The sequence below is a fragment of the Poecilia mexicana genome, unplaced genomic scaffold (genome assembly GCF_051168715.1).
Source record: "Poecilia mexicana isolate PSO_F unplaced genomic scaffold, ASM5116871v1 scaffold_19, whole genome shotgun sequence".
In the NCBI taxonomy this organism is placed as follows: Eukaryota; Metazoa; Chordata; class Actinopteri; order Cyprinodontiformes; family Poeciliidae; genus Poecilia; species Poecilia mexicana.
Genome location: NW_028263388.1, coordinates 3,551,189 through 3,569,154, shown reverse-complemented (window position 1 = coordinate 3,569,154; position 17,966 = coordinate 3,551,189). Strand labels below are relative to the sequence as shown.

Below are 17,966 nucleotides of genomic sequence, written 5' to 3'. Positions count from 1 at the left end.
AAGAGAGAGAGAGGGAGAGAGAGAGAGAGAGAGGGAGGAATCCTGCGGTAACACACCCAGCTCTGTTTCTGGTTTCCTTTAAACTCAAACCACCTAAACTCCCCTGCCAGATGTATGTGTGTTTTGATTTGACATTCCATCACACACATGCAGGGGAGGATTTTCCAGCAGATCCCGGAAAATGGGGAACCCTTTGGTCATCTCTGCTGATGTAGGAGGAAACTTAGAGCAAAGTCGAGGGCAGAGTTCTCTACTTCTGGAATTGCAAGAACGCAAATTAATTCACAAATTCATCTTACAACTTGCTGGTTGTCTACAGCTGTTAATTATTTTAATTCACATGGAAACACAAATATCTATTGAATTTTATGAGTCATCATGTTCTCCCTGACCATAAATACAGGCTTCCACATGGGCTGGTCACAACAAACTATGGTAACTATGGAAACTTTAACACATCGCAATTACAGAACAACACTCTCAAACCAGGGAGGGGTTTCAGCAGCGACAGGAAAGCAAAGGAGGAACATCAGTTGGAGTTTAGTTTGTCAGATAAAAGTTATCTTGTCCTGAACAAAATGTATTCAACCATTTTGTTGAATACCATTGCTGCCAGACATTTAGCTGAAAGAAGTGGACCATTTAGGTAGAGGTAATCAAATCCAGGCCCAGGTTGGTGCATGAGGAGCTGTCTAAAAGTGCTGTAACTTTTAGATCTATCGTCACAGAATCAAACGGCTGAATTGCAGCATGGTCCTAATGACCTCATTATTTCACTCAGGTGTGAATTCAGCTCCTGCAGACTAGTGACAGCAGCAACTAGCAAACACCTGGTGGAGATGTGAATCTGCTGAGCTCATTATATCAACTACTTGTCAGTCCAATGATCGTAGGAACAGCTGTGAACTCCATCATGGATTGTTGAGACATGCTGAGGGCGGAGTGGAGAGGGCAGGATGTTCTTACAGACACAGTGGCCCATTTCAAGGCATCAGATATAATGCAAAGTCAAATTTCTTTTAAGTCTTATTTGACATAAATATTGTTACTGAAGATAACATAGCTATTTGATTGTGGTATAAAATTTCTTCCCATAGAAGCTACACCTGGTCTAGCAGTCTGTTTGGCTGTGGTTCGACTGAGAGAACGGTGCCAACAACTAATCATTCAGCTGCTTTTAACGTTTTATTTTCATCAAAAATATAAAAAATACATTAGATCACATGTTTTAATTTGATAACTAGGATCAAATGGAATGTATGTTTGATTGCACTGAAATGATTTTTTTGTAAAGTTGCTTTAAAACAACATTTGGTGTGAATTAGGGCAATATATATATATATATATATATATATATATATATATATATATATATATATATATATATATATATATATATATATATTCAGTGACGTGCGGTCAGGGGAGGCAGGTCATCATGGAAAAATAATATAATAATAAAATCATTTATATTGCTATTTTCACCCTGTGGTTTGTACTATAAAGTATCTATTTTTTACTTAGCTCAGCCAATTCTGATTAGTTTTTCTTCAAAATCGCTGGATTTTCGCATTTTCCCATTCAAATGCTCAGAAGCGAAGCCGGTGAGGCAGCAGGAAGCTGAGCCTCACCTGGGATTGCGCAACCTCTCGCAAACTGCACTGGCTGCCATTCTATGGGGGCATGGTCGTCCTGTCTGTACGCCAGCAATAAAATGGCTAAGAAATATTTAATATATGGACTGATTTTCCATAATTTCACTTATGTATACAATGTACAGTGTTTTTTGTCACTAACTGTGTGTGTATGTTATTTTTTTTCCTGATTTCTCTATTACTCTTCACCTTTTGTATTAAAGGCTGTTGCATATTAAAAAAATCTTAGTCTGATTCTAAAATGTTCAAACACGTCTAGCACATTTACACAAGAAATGTAAGCAAAGTATACCTTTTCAAATACTCTCCAAATCTCAGGTAAGACAATACAGTTTAATCAAACTATTATGTTTTTAGGCTTAACTTTAATCAGTCAAACCGATTTGCTCAGGAATAAATGAAATATTTTAGTGAACCAAAATATTACAACTAGATGTTACCTGACTTAATATCTGTGTTTAACTGTCATTTGGAAAAGCCCAAATGAGTCAGGTGTTCTCCCGTGGTATACTAAACCTGGACCAGCTGGCAGCAGGCGAGGGGAGCTGGGTGTTAATACAGCGGGAGCAGAAATCTCCGAAAACGTCGGAGCAATCAGTGGTGGGAAGTAACGAAGTACAAGTACTTCGTTACTGTACTTAAGTACAAGTACTACGTTACTGTACTTAAGTACAATTTTCGTGTATATGTACTTTACTTAAGTAGATTTAATAATGGATACTTTATACTTTTACTCCACTACATTTTACAGTAAGTATCTGTACTTTCTACTTCACTACATTTCTACAAAACTGTCGCGTTACTCGTTACATCCAAGTCGCATTGCTCTTTTTTTTTCCCATTAAAATGTGACATTCAGGGTCTTAAGGTGGCGCCGTAAAATCCAAGCAATAACGTGACTTAGTGTCTGTTGTCCCCCATCCCTCCACCTTTACTCGCACGCGGAGCTCCAGACATGCGCAGTGGTTTCCTCTTAGCGGATGAAGACGTCTGTCTAATCGTCAGTAATATAATAGTGCTGCATAAATTACAAGATATGGCAACATGTAAAATAAGCAACGCTTTGCTTTCACAGACGGTGGGGACTTCGTCCAACTTTTAGCGTCACTGGGAAGGAAAGCTTAAAGAAAGGTAAGATCTGTGGACGTGATGCTAGCAAAGCTAGCTGTACAGAGACACATGTTGCATCTGCGATGAAAAAAAAGTTGTCACTCATGCGTGTTGACTGAGGTGTCGCGAATATGGGACAACGCTGTGACCAAAGTCTGTATCAATATGACATTCAGGAACGATCCGATTCTTCTGGACGGATCTTTACTGATTAAATTTATTTCATCTCTAAGTATTTAATATCTAGGTGTTTTATGGGAATGTGGATCTTTCAGATCAATTTGAGAAGCAATTTTGATAGGTAAAACTTAATGTTTTTGTGTCACCTAGCGCAGGGTGCTGGTCTTGACTTGGTCTTGGGTAGGTGGTCTTGACTACAACTCTGCTACTGGCTCTTCTTTATGATGCATAGAATCACATATCTAAGTCTAAACTATGTTACAGAGAGTAAACATAATAAAAACATGCTTTATCTGTGGCATTGTTCATTAAAATGTCACATTTCTAATGTATAAAAATTAAATACTATCGGTTCACTTAATGATATTGTATTAGGGATTAGGTAATGCATTGAGCAAGTACTTTTACTTTTAATACTTAAGTATTTTTAAATGCCAGTACTTTTTTACTTTTACTTAAGTACAAATGTTAATGTGGTAGTTTTACTTTTACTTGAGTACATTTTTGTCTGTGTATTTGTACTTTTACTTAAGTACATTTTTTGAGTACTTTCTCCACCACTAGGAGCAATATTGCAATTAGGTGATGCACTGATGAACCGAGCAGAAATGTGAGATTTATACATCTACATTCTCGCCTAGAAATATTGTTTAAATCATGTGTCACGGCTGCTAAGCAACATAACGCCGAGATGGAGGCGTTATGTTGCTTAGCTGAAGGCTGCATCTTCTCTGCAATGCTCTCTGCCTTCGCAGGACCCCTCTTCTGTAGACCGGGTTGTTTCTCAAGCCCATGAAAGAATAAGCTTGAAAGGATGCAGACCCTGAACTCGGACACAAAGCTCTAGTGGTCTGAAACACTTATTTTTATATATTTTTTTGCATCTCTTTTTTGTTTGCGTCTTTTCTTTGTTGTATTTGCTTTTCTCGTGTTTGCTGCGCGTTTGCACTTGTCGACCACCGTAGTATTTTAATGATTCTGTATTTTAGTTCTGCTGGGCTCCATATGATTATGTGTATATGTTATAAGTTGCATTGTGATCACTGTTATGTGTAGAGTGTGATGGGGTTCCCCTGTCTGACTGCTGACTTCCACTCACATGTGATGAACCTGTCATGTGGTGGGGGGGGATCAGGGGAGCGGGAGGACCAGGACCGATGCTGATCTGACAGAACACCGGAAGAGCGGAGAGTTCAGTGTGTGTTAGCAGTGAAGCTATTCAGTTGAGTGTAACGGTTTGTTAGAGGGGCGAGCTGCAGCCTAAGGAATAGCAGCTCACTCTTATTTCTAATAAACCCTGTTGGCGATACAACATCTACGGTGTGTTGGCGTCATTACAGTATTTACTTACAGTACACCATTTTAAAAGGGAATTACAGGATTGAAAAAGTAAATGTCCAGTAAATTACTGGTATCTACAGACGCCAGTTTTTTTGTTTTTTTTTACCGTTTTTTCTGAAAGAACAGTTAAAAACAAACAAACAAAAACCTGGTGTCTGTAGCTACCAGTATTTTTTTTATTGTTCTTTCAGAAAAACGGTAGATTACCGTTCTTTCAAAAAACGGTAAACTACTGGCAGCTATAGACGCCAGAAGTTTACCGTTCTTTCACAGTATCCATAGCGTACTTGCATTAACGGTAATCTACTGTCAGGATTAATTACGGTACGGCTACTGTGCATTTACAGTAAACTTCTGGCGTCTATAGCTGCCAGTATTTGACTGTAAATTTACAGGATTATTTCTTAGAGTGTGGAAAAAAACATAAAACTCCCTTTTTGACCAGATTTGTGCTCTGTGTGTGTGTGTGTGTGTGTGTGTGTGCGTGCGTGTGTGTGTGCGCGTGTGAAGGTTATTGAGTCCATTTCTTTTGTGTGGCATGGGAAAGAGTGTGATGGTCATGAGTAAAACTTAGAATTTACTCCCTAATCATCTCTTCTTTCCATTGGTCCCCTTTAATCAGAGTGATGAGAGCAGAGAGGGGGAGCAAGAGATTACTATATAAAGTGATGGCATGCTGCAAGTCCCCAAGGGAAGAAAGAAATAATGAGTCACCAGGCTGGAGTTAAACACAGCCTTCTTCTTTCTCTGCTCTATTATAGTTCTTTTCTAACATCCTCTGGATTCTGCTTGTTGGTGAAATATAAGAGTTTGTTAAAGTGCCTGTTTTTTTTTAGCTTTTGTTGCATGTAGCTGTTATCCATGGTGCATCTCTGATCATAAATCTATTTTGTCTTAAATGTAAGATCTTCATCAACTTTTATCAAGGAGCAGAAAACACAGGATCGAAGTGTGCCAAGTCTGCAGAAATGTGTGAGGTAACTCCACGGTTTTCATACTAACTGCAGAAACGGCACACAGCTCTCAGTGCAAGACACAGCCTGCCATTGTTAACAATCACATGGTGCTGTTTTAATGGCACACTTTATTTTCTTGGTATTCTGACCATGTCCTCTCAAGCGAAAACACATCAGCAGATCAAATGCAATCACAAAGAGCCACACAGAAATATTTTCTCTTGTGACTAATGTTTGCAAAATTAATAACATGGGCATGATGAGTGTAACTTTCCATCGAGACCAAGGGAAATGAAACATGACACAAGATGAACATGAACATTTTCTGCTGGATTGAACAAGAAGGAAATCAACAGAAGTTTGGCAGCGGGCCAGCAGGGCAATCTCTCCTCTTTGTGCCTCCTGGCTCTGTTTACAGTTCTCCATGCCTGACTAAGAGATTTGGGCATTAACTTAAGGGATGGCACTGGACATTTCCATGGCAACCCTTTGTGTTTTCTCTTTTTAGCAACAATGGAAACTGATGTTGAGAGATTTATGAAGACGGAGAAAAGTGGGGTTTCCCACTCCTGTTGGCTTCAGTCCTGCTGCACATTACAGTGTTTCCTTTGCTTAAACATAACAGCTATTCTATATTCCTTAAAATTACATAATTCCCTAAAGATCTGTTATGACTCAAAGGATGACCACTGGGTCAAATAGTTATTGTGGGATTAGGTGTTTTGTCTAGAGTTTAACTTCTATGGATTTCACTGTGTTTTAAAGAAAAGTATCAAAATGTCCCATTCTGCTCCACGATTAGTTGCCTTGGTTCAAATTCGATTCTGAAAAGAATGTAATCATCTTCTTTCATGATGTAATAATGTTCTTTGCTTGTTTCGTAATTAATGTATTATGTTTTTATCATGTAAAGCATTTTGAACTGCCTTATTACTAAAATGTGCTACAAAAAGTAACTTGAGTTTATTTCTCCCTAATGTGTAGTTTATTTATTATTATTATTTTGTTGTTATTGCAATTTTGGCGCTCATTGAACGTACTGTGGTCACTGTGACATAAAGTGGTGCAATCAAAGGGCAAAATGTCAACATGTGGAATATCCTGTCACTTTAAGGTGTCATTTGTTCCAGGAGTTCAAATCTCTGTGTCGCTGAGCTTTGAAAAACTTCTCTTTGCTTCCTCTTTATTTTTGTGTCTCTTAAAAAATAAAGAGACACATCTAGTTCTTCTGAAACTAGATGTTTCAGAAGAACATCTAGTTGAAATAACTCCACAAATATGTTTCAGATGAATGTCTGCCATATTAGACTTTAAATAGTAATATATTTCCTGTGATTTAGAGTATGTTAGCTGTTAAAGGAACATCAGCGGCTCATTGACTGTTCAGCAGTCAGTCCAGTCTGTGAATCCAGTAAAATAACTGTCATTCATGGGAAATATTTTAAAACTTTACAGCTATGACGTTGACATAAATTCAAGTCGTCTCATAAGGGAGTTAACCCACCACCACGATGTTCCTCGTTAAAATCTTTTAAGGGCATCATCTGAAGCTCTAGTCATGTAAATGATGTTTATCTGGGTGGTTCTTCCAGTTACTCACCTGGAGGATGGCAGAGATGCTGCAGCATTCTGAGCTGCAAAGGGAGAACAAAGGCTTATATGACTAGCAATGGACCCAAACAAAGCTGAATGGTGTCTCTGCACACAGGTGCTCAAACACTGAGACAAAGCTGCAGCGCATTCTCTGTGAAAACTTCAAAGTTTGTCCCTTAATAACCAAGTGTTCATCTTTCATCCCCCCAAAACAGAGCGCCTTTAAATGATGTGAAGATGAAAATTGTTTTTCACTTGAAAACAACAGCAAAGTTCTTAAAAACATGAGCTGCTATATCTGTTGCTAGGAGACATAATAATACTGTCCCCCCCAAAGGAACCGACAGGAAGCAAGTTGACTAATTATTGCGCTCTGCAGTGTTTATATTGTAACTATTGTTTTTATTAGTGCACACACACAGAGGTTCTTTATGATCTGGGCTGTGTTTACATCCATCCCATTCACTCATTTACAGAAACGTCCGTACAATGCTGTTATGTCTGCACTCCACTGATGTCCACAGCCTGCACAGATTAGCCCTCTGAGGCCACCGTGGAAGTTCACTGTCTGCCAAACACTGTGACACATGCCAGTTGTAATCAGTTCATTGATATTCTATATTGATGATGAATACCCATCTGTTTACTACAGCAAGATGTTTATATTACCACCGGCTCCCTGCAAAGTGCAACACTCAACAAAAGGTAATCAGCTGAGGGGAATCACAGCAGAGTTATATGTCATAAAAAAAACACTCCTCCATAAACTTGAATCCAAGCTCACAGAATGGGGAAATAAATTCATTTTACTTTCAGGTTTTTTTTTCTAAGAATGTTTGTTTTGGAAAATAACAGAAGTGTTTCTGTTGAAGAAGCAGTTCAATCCTAACTGAACTCACATGGTGGAGAGGGTCATGGAACCAAGACAATAATTGCATCTGGCAAAGGATGAGAGTAGGCACAGCAAGGTTGTTGTTTTTTCCTGTCTCTCTTTCACTTATGGAAAAGCTGGTTGCTTCCTATATGTTTTGCTCAGTGAAGTGTCAGAGATTCATCCCATCCGTCTTGTACAACATCAACTGCTTGATAATCTGCACAGAAAGAATATAGCTACCACACAGCTAGCATGTTCAGCAGGATGAAGAGAGGTTGCTATGGAGCTGGTCAAAAACAGAAACACAGCAGTGCCTTTTTCTGGATCAGCAATATAATCTTCATTGCTAACAATGGAACAATCTTACAATCCTCATTTTACAGTATACGCACCAGGTGGTAGGAGTTAAGAGGTGTGGACATTTTTATGTCAAGGATCCATTATTAACGTACTAAGAGAGTCAACTCATTATACTTTTATTGGTTCCTAAAGGAGTTTTAAATTGGAAACTAGAAAGTGACTAGAACATGATTAATGATTTTTCTGCTGCTGCTACATGGTGGTCCAGGAGGAGTGAATGCTGCAAGTCAATGACTCAATGCATTGACTTGCAGCATTCACTAGGTTTCCTTAGATAGAGCCACTAAGTTACTTTGAATAATTAATTGAGCATACTGTACTGTTTGATAACTAGTTTCAATCGGAATGTATATATGATTGAATTGAAAGCATTTTTTGTAAAGTGCCTCAAGACAACATTTGTTGTGAATTGGTGTTATATAAATAAAATTGAATTGGATTGGAATGGTCTTTAAATAGTTACCAATTGTTAAGTCTGTGAAGCCTGTGTGACGTACAGTCTCAGGCTGCTTAGATTGTGGATGTCTACTTGAAGTGATGCATCCACACAGGACTAACACTTTTAACATTTTAACATTTAAAGACACACAGCGAAAGATTACCAGATGATTTTCCTGTCATCCTGTCCTCAAAAGTTCTTTCACTGTGTATTTTTTTCAGATCTGAAACCAGTTATACCTCACAGAGTGTCAAGCAGAAAATGGGATCTTTTCAACCTAAAAAACCTTATATCTGCAAGGATCCAACAAGATCATGTACAAGCCAGTGATCTGCTTAATGAACAGATCCGTGGACTGGATCTCCCAAACCAAACAGGAACACAATCTAAAGGTTCTTTTCTTCTCACAATCAAACAAGAATGCAACAATCGCTATTTTTAGATTCTCTCTCTCTCTCTCTCTCTCTCTCTCTCTCTATCTCTCTCTCTTTTTCTCTCTCTCTCTCTCACTCTCTGGCTCTTCTATTACCTCGTTTTCAGGTTCTCCATGTTTCTCGACTATTTCTTCTTTATTTCCACGAGCCATTTTCAATTATTATTATTCAAAGATGCTTCATGTCAACATGGTCTCTGCCTACTGTAAACATGGTAACTCACTCAGCTGAAACAATGGCCTTTACAATCCTGCACATTAAAATGAGGGAGGAACATTTCTGTCTCAAATGTCCATATATGGGGCTGAACAGACCTACTTGCTCTGGTTAAGCCTTCATGAATTTAAATGCAATGCAGCCTGTTTGCTCAGGGGGTGAAATGGTAAAATGTGCTTTACATAAAATTTCAAACCCTGATCTTTTGGTTTATAAAGAGAGTGTTTCTTTCTTTGTTCTCTCACACTTATCACATTCATGTCAGCTGACAATGCAGCGAACTCAGTCTGCAGCTTGTCTGTGTCAGTGATAAAGCATTAAGTACCGTGTTCACACCTGGTTTCACTGCTTATCTGTGTTGATCTGATCACAAGTGGGCAGCTCTAAATACATGTGCTAACAACTTGCAATAATGAATCTCCACTCACACCCATTACTGACTTGACTACAGCTCCCCACACAACCTGCGTTTGTCATGCAGACAAATACTTGCTGTCTTTGTCTGGACATTGGCATCAGTTTTGGATAAGCATCAGTTTTGTACCATATTTCTTGGGGAAAAAATGAGAATGTGTAAATTCCACACCTCTAGCAAGAGGAGGAGACCAGTAGAGGCATATGTATCAACCAGCATTTCTAGGATTCATGTATCCCCTGGTTTTATTAACAACAACATAGATATAAAGACAATTAGTTAGCTATTGGCTAATTAGGGGTTGTCTTCGAGTTACCTATCCAAGTCAACTCTAAAATCTTTGAGAGGCCAGTCCAACTCAAGTCTAAATCTTTTGAAAGGTGAATCTAACTCTAGCCTCAGGTCTTCCTCAGATACAAACCATCTGCTGTTCCTGCAGCCTGTGATGCTATAGGTTAGGAATCCAAACCTGTACAGTTTGACCTTAAGATTTATTTATGCTTGTTGATATATCTAAAGTTTTAAAAGTTTTAATGTTTTGATATTTAATTCAACATGTAGACAATTGTTGTCAGTCCATTTTTAATAAAGTGCTAAAGTATTCAAAATAGCAATGTGCATGTCTCTTGAAAGAAACTGAATAAAAAGAGAATAACCCGCTGCATTTTCATTTCTGCCCCTGTAGTGATGTAGTTAATCCCTGTGGTCACATTGTCCCAACCTTTACTATACTATAGTTCACTATTATTTGTTATTCTAAATCAGATGATTTTTAAGATTGTTAGGAAGCCATGTTCTGAGTCAAAGTCTGAAATAGTTTTTATCAGGGCTAAACAGTAAAGGTGCCCCATGCTAGAAATGACAACATAATACAGTGCATCACTTACACACAGGCTTACCTGACCTTCTGATTGTATAATATAAAGATCATTAATAAGACTCAAGTCTTGGACCTCAAGACCAGTTCAAGTTTCAAACTTTCTGTGCATCAGTCCAAACTGAGTCTTTGCTTATGCAAAAAATATTAATTTTGACTTTGAAACTCAACCAAAGCCCCACTTCACTGTGACTCTCCTGTCCTCCCAATCCACTACTGATAAGGACACTAGTCTCATCTTGCATTTTCTATAAAATTTCTTCTGATTTCTTCAAAAGAAAAATAATCAAACCGCAGTATGACAGCTTGGCAAGTCAGGAGAACCTAATAAAGTTTAAATTGGCTAGAATTAAGAAGAGTATAACAGAGAAAACTTAGCATCACAGTCAAGTCTTTACCTTTAAGACTTACTGACTTAAAGGTAAAATTCACTTCAAAGTCCGAATGTTTTAAATGGAGAGGACTTGATTGTGTGACTTGTTAGAAAGTGGTTACAACAGAGAGCTGGAAATTCCTCTGCTATGAGTCAGCTGTCTAAATATGGTTCCTGGTCTTCATCATTACACACCCATCCACTCCCAGTGCAGAGTCGGACACCTCTTCTTTTTCATTTAACCTTTCACTTTTATCCTCCTTCCAAACAGAGATAAATAACACCACACTGTGCTACAGTAGCAGAGAGTTGATTTGGTTTACGGGATCCTCTTGTAAATTCTTTACAAACCAACTGAAAAGGTGAAACATCCTCAAAAATACCCAGGAGGCATTTTGGATTAAGTGGTATCAGTTAGTCAGTGAAAGTCAGCGTTAATAGTTGCCTGTCCCAAATATTTCTGCTCTGTCTCTGTGTGTCAGTTTGGGGAATTTAAAGTGTGACAGTCACAGGAGTGACACAAATTTGCCTGTTTAAGTAAAATCAAGTCATATTCAGAGGTCCGTCTTTATTTAATGAAGTGTCACATGACACTCTGAGCAAGTGCCTTTGCTGCCCATATCAAAAACTGGCTCTGTATTTGGGAGAAAAGTCACAAGAAAGGGAGGGGCTCTTTGCTAGTTCAGTTAGAGGAAACTTCAGATCATTCTCTGGCTTCTTAAAAAGAACTGTGAACACTGTTAGCATTGGTATATAACACTGTTTATATAATAAAATGTTAATTTTTAAAATGTTTGTGTATCAAGGAAGAAATCACAACTATGAGCTTTCCAGAGGGATGAGGAGAAAAAGCTATAGAGACAGGAGTGATGTACACAGGATATAACATCTGGCTATTTAGTGTCTTCATTAAAATAAGTAAGGAACAGGTTAATCAACAGTGTTCATATCAACTTAGTGAATCCACAGTTTTATCTGATGAGTATTAGGGAGCAGTCATGAGTCTAAATCATTCTTTATAAAGATGAACGTTCCTCTGGTGATGAATGTGTTTCCATACCAGTTGGATTTTGAAACAATGTGTTTTCTAAAGAAATAAAAAAAATGCACATAAAATTGAAAGCAGAGCAGCGAGCACATGCATGCACGTGTGCGAGCACATTTAATGTTGATGAATTCTGTTTTCTGGCAACCATAAATAAACTCAGTGTTTTGAGTTAGTCAGGGAGCCCACAACAAGCATCTGGGGTGGAGTTTGCCTCGCCACAGAGCCTAACTCTAGCAAAATCCCCAAATGTTTATAGTTTTTTGACTATTGGATGTTTTAAATAGGCTGCATTGGAAACTAGAAACCCACAGCTTTATTAGATCCCAGTCTTGAGGAGATTTATTACGTTCACAGATTGAAAAACAGTCAAGTTATTGAGTTGTGCTCAGCCTTAAGGCTCTTCCCTGCTCATCTGCAGTTTATTAAACATTCTGTCTTATGCTGCCGTGTCAGTTTACAGAAACTTTGGGCATAGTGAAATGCTGAACTCTGTCTCACAGTCAGTCTGTTACCTAATGTGAAATGTACTCTAGCTGCTGGAGCGACTTGGAGGGAGGCAGAGAGAGCGAGAGAGTTCCAAACCATGATGTTTGAGTCAAGGTTGGAAACTCTGAATGTTCTTGCACTACAGTTCACACACACATACACACACACGCACACAGAGACACACACACACAAACATATGCATGTGTGCACAGACGCAATGAACTCACAGTCTAAAAAATGTTTGGGTTTCCCTCAGCTTCCCTCACAAACGGTTCACCCTGTCTTGAAAAAAGAAAAACTGTCATCACATCATTTAAGATGCAGATTGTCGTTTCATTTTAATGTTCTTGGGGCATATGTAGGACAAACGATCTCATTGAGTTTCATATAAATTTTTGAGAAATGCACTTTGTACAAACTTATTAGTTAAGAGTAGGGGTGGGGGTGTTCAGATTGGGAGCACGCCCATCACACGCACACACACCTATATACACAGACATACACACCCAAATCTGCATTTGCATGCTGTCTGACCACACAAAGTGCCAGAATCTGTCAGAAGTCATAACAACCTTTAAGTCTGACTTAAACTTTAAACGAATCACTTATTAAAGAGAAAAAGTGTGAGAGAAAACATGGGCTCATGATGGGTTTCATTTGTAATTCTTCTCTGTGAGTTCTTGCTGAGCTTATTGCAGACTAATAGTTTTGCACACACTTGGATGTCATATTAAAATTAGTTCTGAGCTTCATGATTTTTAAAGGTGCAGAGGAAGGGCTTCAGGTAACAGCAGAGAACCTGGAGCCCCTCCCTGAAAACAAAGTGGGATCATCTTCAGGAACCTTGTCCTGTTTCATAAACCACACCTGAATCAGTTTTTTTTATTACATAAACTAGACTCCAGAGTATCAGCTCCTCATCATTCTGTTCAGTGCACCAGTGTGCCACACCCATTTCTCATGTCAGGCTCTGACAAACAGCCTGATGTTTCAGAAACCTCAGTAAAGCATGCTAACACTCTCCCACCTGGTACACCATGACTTTAAAGTTGCGCCTCTTCAGCAGCTCTGCCTCGTTGTTCTCCAGCTTCTTTATCTGGCCGCCTTGCTTCTCCAGCGTTGCTCGGACGGTCTTGACGTTGATGCTGACCTTGCGCACCTTCTCCATCATCTTATTGACACTGTTGGATGTGGTGCTGTGGTTCTTGCTCAGCTTGGTCAGCTCTCCTTGGATGCTGGTCACCGTTCGTTCCATCTCCTGCTGTCTGGTCTCCAGCCCGCTCTGGGTCTGCTGGATCTGGTCCACTGCGCCGATGATCTTGTCAAGCAAAGACAGAACCATCACGCCATTTACTTGCGTGTCTGACGCTTGCACCTCATCCTTGTCTTCGTTCATCTCTCCCTCTGTGCCCATGACATGTAGGTCTTTCTTGGCAGCAGCAAGGGCATTATCTTCTTCATCAGAAGCTGGCAAATTGAGCTCATCGTCGGAGACTTCAGTCAGGGTCTGAGGCTCCAGCATGGCACTTGAGGATTCCAGTGCTTCCGTGGTTGCCATTTTGACTAATTTGAGGAGCTGAAACTTGCTTAAGCTTTCTCAGATATCTAAATTCTTGCCCTCACACCAGGTTCTTCTTTTTCGTTTGCTCTTTACTTCTCCTTTTTCTGCAGCATGCAGCCCGTTTTAAAGCTTTTCTGTATTCCACAAGTTCAAATCCGTATGGAGAAGAAGACAAGCAGTGCTGGATGTCACCACATAAGAGTTGTGGCAGAAAACCCCAGCATCAAACTACAGCCTGCAGGGTATTTTCTCTCCAGCCCCTTTTTCCACTGGACTCCCCCGTCTGCTCAAGCTCCTCCTTTATCTCCTCCCAAGACTCAACCTCTCCATGAGTTAACGACACACCCTCCTGGTCTGCCCTTGTGCTGTTGACATGGCTGGAACAGCTAGCAGAGCTGCAGCAGTATGCTGGGATACAAGCCAGGGCACAACTCAGGAGGAATGTTAGGCCACATCTGCTCTCGTTTCCTCTTCTTTCTTCATGCCCTGAAGAGTTTCTTCTACAAAGGCAAGGCAGGGCTTGACTCATCATGGACCACAGCCACCATGAGAAGAAAAGACAAAACAAACTCAAATTTAGAACAAGCAGTGGTTTTATAGTAAAAGGCCACGCTTGTGGTGTCAATGTGTTGATCAAATGGAACCTAAGCTCTTAGATTATCTAAATAAAATTGAATGCAGAAACAAAGTCTGTAAAATGAGACTATTTGCTGAATATCAGAAGAGTCAGACACTTTTTTTTTTTGCTTTCAGATCCAGAAGCTGGGCTGCACAATGGTGCGGTAGGTAGCACTGTTGCTTTGCAGCAAGAAGGTCCTGGGTTCAATTCCAGGCTCGGGGTCTTTTTGCTTGGTGGGTTCTCTCTGGGTACCTCGGCTTCCTTCCACAGTCCAGAAACATGACTGTCAGGTTAATTAGTCTATCTAAATTCTCCTTAGGTCTGAGTGTACCTGATCACACAGAGGTTATGAAAAGCAGACTTTAGTCCAGAGAAATAAGGCAAAAGGCAACATGGAACTTAGAAAATGTCTGCTGCAGTATTTCACAAACCTAGTGGGAGTTCTCTGCTTCCACAAAACTGCTCAATGATACTTCACCAGTGTCCTGCTTTAAACCCTGCACAGGTTGGAACTCTTATATGGAAATGTTTGGACAAGACTAGACTTTTATTTAGTAAGCAATGTTAAAAAAATAGAGACTTAAATCTTAAATCAGAAAGTATTTCAATGCTCTGAAAGTATTAGGAGTATTTCTGAACTGTTTCACAATACAGCTTCAGTAAGCTTTAGTATGGATGGATGGATGGATGGATGGATGGATGGATGATTACATTGTTTCTCATTGTACACAAACAAAAGAGCCATGTCGGTGCAGCAGAGATAACTTGCTGATAATTGGTTATTTGCTGATATGTGTTTATGATCAGACTGAGCTATAACACAAAGAAAAGATTAAACTGGCAGGATCAGATTGTAACTATGGTAACACAATAATCAAACAGTAAATGTTATGTTCTGGGTGGAGGTTGGGGTTGGTTTTCTCCTCTAGATGGAGTCCTGGAGACGGCTGCACTGGGGACGGACCTGTTACGTCATCTTCACACCGGTCGGCAATTACGCCCTTACCTGCAGCTTAAGAGAAGCGGTCTGCCACACTTCAACGCCAGATTGTTGACTAGTTATGGTACTCTCTTGGTCCCTCTAGTTCTCGTTTATTGCTGTGTCTCCCTAGTGCTGCTCTCCGAGTAATCCGACCCTTTGATCTCTGTTTTTTGCAGACTTAACCCGAGTATCCGGATCTGGACGTCCGCTCCCCTTGGCCCCTCGTGACGCTGGCGGGAGTTACCCGTCAGATGCCCGAGTCCCCTTGCAAGCTGACCGTTGAATCCATCTCCACCCTCTCACGTTGGCAAACCGCCCGCTCAGACGCTCTCAAGCCCTGACCGACCTGTCCATCCTCCAACGCCGCCACACCGACTCGAGTCAAGAGCTGCTCCTTCCTTCCGTTAAGGACCCGACGCTTCCAAGCAAACGTCCCCCACCCCCCGCGAAGACCAAGGAAACTGAAACCCAGAATCTCTACTCCCTCCTAGGTGTCACTATTACCACCACACCCTGTGCTGCTGACCGCTGCTTGAACCAGTTTTTCCCCCTGCATACAATAAACCTGTTAAACTTTTCTTGTACTCCTGCCGGTGTTCTTGCATGTGGGTTTATCGTATCACACCCGACATGACGGTAAAGATGATTACAAAGTATACTTTTACAAAGTAAACTCGCCAATTCTGTTGCATTTTTGCCAATTAGTTTTTTTTAGCTATCTATGCTGAAAGTGTCAAATCAAATTTATTAATATTTTCATCCTCTAAACAAAAGTAAAAATTGAGATCTGTGTTAAAATGCAAGTCTGTATGGGAGGCCCCATGTGGCTTGGGGAACCTTTGTTTGCTTGTGCCTTGGGCCAGCTCTGCTTATATCAATAGTTAAGGATAATGATAGTATCATGGTGTGGGTATATTTACTTGGAAAACTATGGGCCCCTTCACACCAGCTGAGCATCATTTAAACCATAGGAGTACTGATACTGACCGTGTCCATTCCTGACCCTTCCTCTGATCCATCAATTCCAGCAGAATAAAGATCAAAACCAGGTTTGTGTCCTGAACTCACCATCATGTCACCACATCTCAGCGAAGAAACCTGAGGATGTGGAGGAACAATTCCCATCATGGATGTTCAGCTAACAAATCTGCAGCAATTGGGTGATGCTATCAAGTCAATATGGACAATATGGACCAAAATGTATGAGGAATGTTTCTGACATCTCGTTGAATAAATGCTGTAAAGATCTCAGGCTGTTCGGGCCCACAGAGAGGGTCCAACCCGGAACTGACGTGGTATACCCAATAAACTGGCAGGTGTTTGAATATTTATTTATTTATTTATTTACAGTTTGTGTGGAACTGCATAAATCAATTCTCCTTTCCGGTTATAATTTTCGAAATAAAATAATTTCTAAATTTGATCTATTGCCAGCATCGTTTCGCTCAGTAGGAAGCGACAAATAATGTTATAATACTCAGATGTGTTCAAATAAATACGAATATGAATACATATACCATAATGGGAGGTAAATATTAGACTTATGACTGGTAATTTATATATATATAATAAACACTTGGTGGTTTTATTTTGAACCTCCCCGCTCGGTCTGATGGATCAGCCTAACGTCCCGCGGAGCGGAGCAGCATCCAGCATCCAGCATCCCTTACGTCGTGACAGGCAGCAGGAAGAGCCGTTGCTCCTGGAGCCGGAGCTGCTGCTGGTGGTGGGATCTTCAGGCTGGGAAGCTTGATACATGTGAGTATTTCGAGCTGTTTTCTAGCGTCAGACACTCTCGGAGCTTCATAGATAATAAGCCGTGGGAAGTGCGTCACTCACATATTTCCTCTGTGTCGGAACACAGTGACTACATAGAGACTAGAGGGAAAACCCTCTATCTCAGCGACAGCTGAAGTCCTAAATAGCGGCAACTATAATGGTTTTACCGGTTTTACCAGGTATGAGGTTCGGTTAGTGCGCTGATGGAGAACCCGAAGTGAGGATGAGGATGGCAGGCTGCAGCATCATGGCGTCCTTGAGCGCTGAAGGGCAGAGCTGCAGCGGGAGGGATGCTGGGACATCAGGCGGCCATGATGCCGGGTTCTGTGGGACAGGTTCTGGTTTTCAGAACCGGTCCGATCATCAGGAGCTCACACTGAAAAAAAAAATAATAAAAAATTGAACGGAATTCTAACGTAAAAAACAATTATAATTTGTTTCTTGTAATCGAATTAAGTGTATCTAAGTAAATCATTTAACAAGCTGTAATGTTAAGCAAACATAATAAAAGTATGTTTGACAAACTCAGTTCGATTACACTGTTTTTTTAGTTGTACCTCCATTCTGTTCTTTCAGTGCATGGAAAGAAGATGTGGCTGAATGTATCTGAGCTGTGTTTTCTAGTTTGCTGACTCCAGTCTCCTTGTTCTCAGTGTGTCACTATTGTA

The 17,966-nt window shown here is 40.2% G+C and overlaps 1 protein-coding gene and 1 long non-coding RNA gene across 2 annotated transcripts in view; one reads left to right on the top strand and one right to left on the bottom strand.

Moving 5' to 3' along the window:
* Positions 1-14,182, bottom strand: part of LOC106912717 (caveolae-associated protein 1-like) — a 23,582-nt gene extending 9,400 nt beyond the window's left edge. The window contains exon 1 of the mRNA XM_088000942.1: positions 13,385-14,182. Coding sequence (XP_087857068.1) covers positions 13,385-13,915 — 531 coding nt within the window. The 5' untranslated portion in view covers positions 13,916-14,182. The remainder of the gene's footprint in view (positions 1-13,384) is intronic.
* A 1,264-nt stretch (positions 14,183-15,446) lies between these two features.
* LOC106909995 (uncharacterized) lies at positions 15,447-16,306 on the top strand. The gene is made up of 2 exons (XR_001416218.2): positions 15,447-15,601; positions 15,696-16,306. It is a non-coding gene; the product is annotated as an uncharacterized LOC106909995 (long non-coding RNA).
* Positions 16,307-17,966: the final 1,660 nt, after the last annotated feature.